General features: G+C 37.6%; 1 protein-coding gene across 4 annotated transcripts in view; it reads left to right on the forward strand.

The window, feature by feature from the left end:
• The window catches only part of NMRK1 (nicotinamide riboside kinase 1), a 32668-nt gene extending 27388 nt beyond the window's left edge, over positions 1–5280 (forward strand). For all 4 annotated transcript variants that reach the window (XM_082843310.1, XM_082843311.1, XM_082843308.1 and 1 more), the window contains 2 exons: positions 384–467; positions 4707–5280. In XM_082843310.1, coding sequence (XP_082699436.1) covers positions 384–467; positions 4707–4726 — 104 coding nt within the window. In that variant the 3' untranslated portion in view covers positions 4727–5280. The remainder of the gene's footprint in view (positions 1–383; positions 468–4706) is intronic.
• The last annotated feature ends 1938 nt before the right edge of the window (positions 5281–7218 follow it).

Consider the following 7218-nt stretch of genomic DNA (forward strand, 5'->3'; position numbering starts at 1 on the left):
GCTTAGTTCCCGGACCAGGATTGAACCTGGAGTCCTAACCAGTGGACTGCTGGGGAATTCCATAAATGATTGTTTTGAGAAGGGACCTCTTCAGTGCTCCTAAAGTACCATATGCACAGTGCCACTTAACTCTGTTTCTTTCTTTTTAAATTTTCACATCAGCTAGTTTGAATTTTCTCTGCAATAAATCAAAATTTCTTACCTGTTGTACCTGTCTATGATATACTTCTCTCTTTAATGGCTATTAATTTCTTTTTAAGTTATGTTCCTGGGTTCTTTGGTTAAACCTATTGGTGTTCTCAAGAGATGCCAAGTGCCAGAGTAAGCATCCTGTATTAATAAGCCTGTTAGCATTTAAACTGCTCTCTTTTCCCCCTTCTCAGTTTACCTAGATGGAACAAAATCTGAAGAGGACCTCTTTTCACAAGTGTATGAAGACCTAATACAAGAACTAGCAAAGCAAAAGTGTAAGTATTGTCCAATCAAAGTGGATTGTTAAGGAGCAGCCAGGAGAAATAGTTCATTACATACCCAAGAATGGTATACCAGACAGCTAATGTAGGAGTGATTGTATCTATTCATGCATTGCTTTGAAGATAGTACAGAATCAGACACTCTGAATGGGTCTAGGGACTTGATTACTTTGTGAGGTTTTTTTTAAGGGTGAAAATATTCACCCTTTGTTATATCTCTTAATGATATTTATGTTATTTAGTTTAAAATTTTTAGTAGATGGCTGTTATTTCAATGGGACTGAAATTATCCTTTGAGTCTAGTGAAGTTAAAATGCTGGTGATCTTCTTTTAATATGTATAAAGTTCCCTTTCTCATTTATTCCTCCTAAAGATTTCTCATAAATTCTATTTCCCAAAATAAACAAAATTTTTTTTTAATTAATTTTTTTTAATTAATTTTTTAATCACTGAGTGTTTCTTCAAGGTTTTCATATCAGACAATACATTTTGCAAGGGACAGAAATCCTCCTAAATCTGGCTTAAGCAGAAATAAAGTACAGGAGTGGCAGTGGCTTCATGCTCACCTGTATTAAGGAGCTCATATGGGGTCCTCATGGTTTTGCCTCAATTTCATTTTCTGTTTGGGTATATTTTGAAGTCAGTCTGTCTCCACTGACAGATATGATGTCCTTTGGCCACACCATCCTCCTAGGTCCAACAGCCCCAGTAAAAAGACAGTTTATTCTTTTTCAAGATTGTCTATGAGTTGATAAATGTTGAAGCTGGGTGTTGAGTACAGGGGGTCTATATATTATTCTCACTCGTTTTGCATATGTTTAAAATTCTTTATTTTGAACATTTTTTAAAGCAGTTTTCCACTTTAGCCCAGTGGAAAAGTCCCAGGAAAGATTTTGATTGGTCCTGCTTGGGTCACATAACTTTTGCTAAACCAGTCACTATGCCTGAGGAGATGGTTTATTCTGATTGGCTAGGACTGGATCATGTACTCATCTTGTAATTGAGTACCTCTCCTAAGACCTCCTGACTTAAGGGGAGAAATTCCCCAAGGGAAAGCAGGGCAGGAGGTAGAAACCAGAAGAAAGATGACAAAGTGTGCTGGGAAAACAAAACTATAGATCTAGCTGTTTCATTGGAACTGTTTGAACTAAAAGGGTTTTCATGGCTAACATACAAAATGCAGTCATCAGCTGGCTCAAGAGATGACGTATGAGCCAGTTTGGCAGTGAAGAATATTACATGCTCTTTTGGTGAGAAACAAATCCCCCAGTCCAAATCTCAAAATCTCTCAATAAGCATTAGATTTCCTATGCCCTCAGTAAATTCCTATCTGACTAGCAGAGACGCCCAGCCAGGCAGCTCATTGATCCTGACACATTCCCAATTTCAGGATCAGCCCTTCATGTAGACATGAACCTATTTAAAGAAATTTCAGGACCATATTAAAATTTCTTCCTTTAAGTGGAACTTAAAATCCTTGCCAGGAGCTGATTCACTTTGTTATAAAGCAGAAACTAACACACGATTGTAAAGCAATTATACTCCAATAAAGATGTTTAAAAAAAAAAAAATCCTTGCCTGCTCAGGTATGCCTGCTCACCCCTGCCATCTGTTACTCTGATAGGCCTCCCATGATGAAGCTCAGGCACCAGCATAAGTGGATACAGAGTGTAGGGTGAAGACAGGGGCTCAGCCTTTGTAAACGATAGCACCTGAGCCAGAGCCACTTCTCTTGAGAGTTATTGGCTTCCTTGCTGACCTTGATAAGATACTTATTGGGTGTTTCAGCAGTTGGACATCTGTACCTTTCCATCCTCTCAATAATGGCTAATGCTTGGGTCCAATTTTCCTTTAATGACCAAGTCACACGCTGAAGTTTGCCCTTATGATCCACCTGCTGATAAAAGTAAAGGAGCCTCGGGACTTCCCTGGTAGCACAGTGGTTAAGAATCCGCCTGCCAGTGCAGGGGTCGTGGGTTCGATCCCCGGTCTGGGAAGATCCCATATGCCGCGGAGCAACTAAGCCCCTGAGCCTTAACTAAGTCCCTGAGCCGCAAGTGAGCCTGCACTCTAGAGCCCTCGTGCCACAACTGCTGAAGACCGCGCGCCTAGGGCCCGTGCTGCGCGACAAGAGAAGCCACCGCAATAAGAAGCCCGCGCACCGCAACGAAGAGTAGCCCCCACTCGCCGCAACTAAATAAATTTGTTTATTTATTTATTTATAAAAAAATGAAGGAGCCTTGATCGTGTAGCTCAGGCAAATTGCACCTAATTCCATACCAAGTACCAGCTTGTGCTATCTGGTCCAAGGCCCAAGAATAGCTGGCATGTTTTGATGAGGGCTGAAAGCCCACAGCAAAGTACATTTCTATGTGTGTGACACCCTCCTCTTTCCTTGCCTACATCCTAGAGGTTTGCAAGGAAGTATTCCTTTGTAAGGCTATCTTCCTTGTGTTCAAGATATTGCATAAAGCTTAAAAAGAAAAATAAAATAATAGCAAAATGTTAGAAAAGACGTAAAATCCAAAGAAGATCAGCTTTTCCTACCTCCAAGATCTATGTTCATTTTTTCCAGTTGCATAAATAAGTTACTGCATTATTTATGACACATCACATTTCCCAGTTCTTTCAACCACAGTACCTGCCAAAGCCAGCCTGGAGAGATCCTCAGCATAGCCTGGTTTAACCCTCAGTATGGGTCTGGGCTAGCCAGGAGACCTTTCCAATGTTTCAGTCGACTACACCTCCAGCTTCTGATAGCATCTCATAAACTGTTTAACTAATTTTCTATTCTAAGCATATGGAATCATAATTGTGATTAAGGAATAATAATGAAAGGCAAACAACAAAGATTGAATTTAATTATTAATGAAACAAATAACCCAGGAGAGTAAGTTTATAAAGTTATATGTTTAATCCTTATTTAAATCCAGACTTTGAGGCAAAATCTAACCATCACCTATTCTCCCTGTGACAAGGCGGCCCTAGCTACCAGGAACATTCAGACTCCCTTTAAATTAAATGTTTATTTTCATCTCATTATAAAAACATAATAATTTTTTTAAATTTTTAATCTTTTAGGGAGAAAATAATCACCTATATTCCCACCAATCATCACTGTTAACATTTTGATAAGTACATATCCAATGTTTTTGCTATTCCCATCAGTCTTTTATATGGTTACATGGTTTATGTAGTTAATTGCCATGCTTACTTTTGTTTTTAAATTAGTATTTAATATTTAATAAGCTTTATAGAGTCCATTATGTAATGAAACTGAATAAGACTAAATAGTTCTCCCAGTTGAAGGATTCAAGGCTGAGTTCTGTTTTGCTCGTTAAAAGTGAATTATAAGACCTGACAGTGACATCTTACTACAGAAGAAAGATGTCAAATCAAAGGAACAAACATTGTAAAATAAAAATTTAATAAAATGAATTTGGGATATTTTTCTATATTGAGTTTAAAATAGTTTCCAGTTACAAAGTAATAGTAGTATAATTATATAGTATAATATCCAAATTAACAAAATTATTGAACCATTTCCCAATTGTTGGATATTTTGTGTTGTTAGAAAGCTTTTTACATTGACAAATAACATGCGGTAAAAATATCTGCACAAATTACTGGTTTTCTTCTTCTTGAATTCAAATTTTTCAGAAGTAGCACTTGCTTGGTCAAAGAGTATCATCATTTTTATATTTTACATGCTTCAAAGATGAAATAGTATCCTAAAATAGGTGTGCTTTTCCAGCATGAGATATGTAATAAGAATGCGGTAGGCTTATCACTGAGTTTCTAAGCCAAGGTCACTAAGTATTCAGCAAGGCTTCCTTACTTTAAATAAATAAAAAATATAAAAAAAATAAAGATTGAAGGTAAGAATACTTCTTTCCTCAAACCAAGGATAACATTCCAAAACAAGAATTCTACTGTACCAGCCACCTTTTGTGTTTTTCTTCTAGTTCTCAAATTATTTCATTCTTTGAAGTCAAGGATTATTATATCAATTGCAGATGATATTGGATATCTGATAGCTGAAAATAGGCTTAAATTTAACACAAGGATTAAATGAATGAGACTTGGACTCTATTTAGTTCTTTACAGAAAACCAGCATTTCTTGCCCCACAATCCCTGTAATCTTAACATCCTTAGATGTTAGTGTGAAGATTTAATAAAATGACTATTGGAATTCTCCATTAATTTCTTTTCTATTTATAATTATTCCCCAGGTCCGCAAGTGACAGCGTAGAGTTGGAATGCACTGAATCCTTCCTGGAGTGAATTAGGAAATTCAAAGGAAGCTATGCAAGAACCTTAACCAAGATACAATGTGTACTTCGGTATGATGACAGCCTGTTGTTTTGTTTATTTGTTTCTCTGTTTGTTCTATCACACATGATTTCCTTAACACATGGAAAAGTGAGTAGTTATCCATGACAATGGACAGGAATTTACTTTAACTTCGTTCTCACTCCAGGAAGTACAAGACACAGCATAGCCCACAAAGAGTGAATCAGTTTCTCTAGACCAGTGATTGTCAAACTCTTCTGAATGGGACCCGGAGTAAGGAATAAGATATAGATCACTATCCAGTATATATGTAATCTATTGATGTGTGTGTTTGTGTGTATGTATCTATATGTGTTGCGTGTATCATATCAAGAATTATAAAATATTTACCTCACATACAATGTACTCTTGATATTTCTCTATTTTTAATTTTTTAAAAATATTGGTTACCATCCCATACCAATGCCCACCTCCTGCAAATAAAGGGATTACCAGGAGTAGTCATATTGGTAATCATATTGAATAAATCAACAGTTTGCCAACAGTGTCTTTTTTGTGTTTTGTCCTTGTTGCCGCTGTTACTGTTTTTTATATGTCTGAAACCACTGAATCATTTGTGTCACTTACGTTGAGACTTTGTTACAAATAAGGTTTTTATGTGCATGTTTTATTTTGTTTTTGTCAAACCGTTGGTCTAAAATAACAGAAATAAGTTACAGTCACTTCAGTGATACGTAATACAGGGGAGCTTTCATTGAAAAACACAACGGGAGATCTGTATAATCGTATCATTTTTTTTGAGGCCTCATTCAATGCTGGAAGTTAAATTAGTGATCAACTTGTTATTTATTAATAATAGATAGATTGCTCACACGCTCTCAGTCTTTACAAATATAAAATATATTCTTACATTGACTTTAAACATTCTCTACAGACTCATCTGATCAGCACTCAGAACTTAGAAATTTGTAACTAGCTTACACTCACCGATGACTAGGGGGTTTTTTGGTCACACACACTGAAAAAAAAAAAAAATCTGGGCTCAAATTAAGTTCATCCTTTTAATAGCTATATGTCTTTGATCAAACCATTTAAAGTCTATACTTCCTCTTTATAAGAAGGGGATAGATATCAACAGTGCTTAGTGTGGGTTTAGTGGAGAGTAAGGATAAAGTTCACAATCCTTCATATGGCCCCCAAGACATTCCCTGATCTAGCTTATGAGTGCCTCTCTACCCTCATTTCCAGTCACTCAACCCACTGCTGTTCAGCCATTGGGAGCTCCTCTCCTCAAACTTACCAGGACCCTTCCTGCTTCACAGCGGGCTCATGTGCTGCTCCCGATACTTAGAGCAAACTTCTGCAACCATTCCCTCCAATTAGTCTGCTAACTCCTCCTCCTTCAGAAGATGCTGCTTCTCAGAGGATTCCCTCCTCCTTGCCCCGCCCTCATAGGTGCTCTCAAAGGTCTACTTTTCATTCAAAGCGTTAATCACAATTGTAGTTATACTGCTGCTTACAGAATCACTCATTTAGTGGCTGTCTCTCCAGCTAGACTGCAAGCTGCTTGAAGGCAGGACCTACCTCTGTGACTTAATTACAAACACACCCCTGCTAACTAGCACAGTGTCTGGCACATAATGAACACAATAAATGTTGGGTACTTGTTATAAATTACTACTATGTCAGGAATGAGTTCACATGCAAGCAACGTGTTACTTGACTAATAGTAGCTTACTGGGGTTTATTATTTTTACATAACCAAGAATTATGGGTTAGAGTTAGGGTTAGGGTTAGCGTTGTCAGATTTAGGGGGAAAAAAAACAAAAAGAAAATTAGAGGGCATACAGTTAAATTTGAATTTCAGATAAACTATAAATAACTTTTTAGGGTAAGTCCCAAATATTACATATTGAAGACCTGTTTTTCTGAAATTTAGCAACTTGAAAGTGTTATGGAAAAGCCAGGGTCTTTCATCCTTGCCTTCGGAGCTACCCCAGGAGGTCACAGGAAGGCATCAGAAGCTCCCCGCACAGTGTCAATTATAAAGGCAGGAAGCTGGGTAGAGGACGCACAGCCAGCCGCAGGCCTTCCAGAGTCACCCGGCAGTGACCCCAACAGCCAGAACTGCCTCCATGGCCACTTCTCACTGAAAGAGAGGCTGGGAAGAGGCGTTCTGAGAGGTTTGAGCTCATTGTGTTTCATTGTCTGGGGATGTTGCCACGGGAAAGAAAAAGCTTTTACTAAGGAAGGAGGAGAAAATAGGTAAGCAACACCAAGTATTAGCACAACCTTTTCTCTGCTTATCCTCCCTGGCTCTGATTTTAGCAAGCTTAGATAGATGTAATTTGTGTTATCAAAACAAGAGGATTTTTTTTTTTTTTTTGGTGTAAAAGTCTAGATATGACTTTTCAAACTTTATTTTTTCCAAGAATTTCTGAAATACCATCC

The sequence above is a fragment of the Leucopleurus acutus genome (assembly GCF_964270905.1).
Source record: "Leucopleurus acutus genome assembly, chromosome: 7".
NCBI classification, from domain to species: Eukaryota; Metazoa; Chordata; class Mammalia; order Artiodactyla; family Delphinidae; genus Leucopleurus; species Leucopleurus acutus.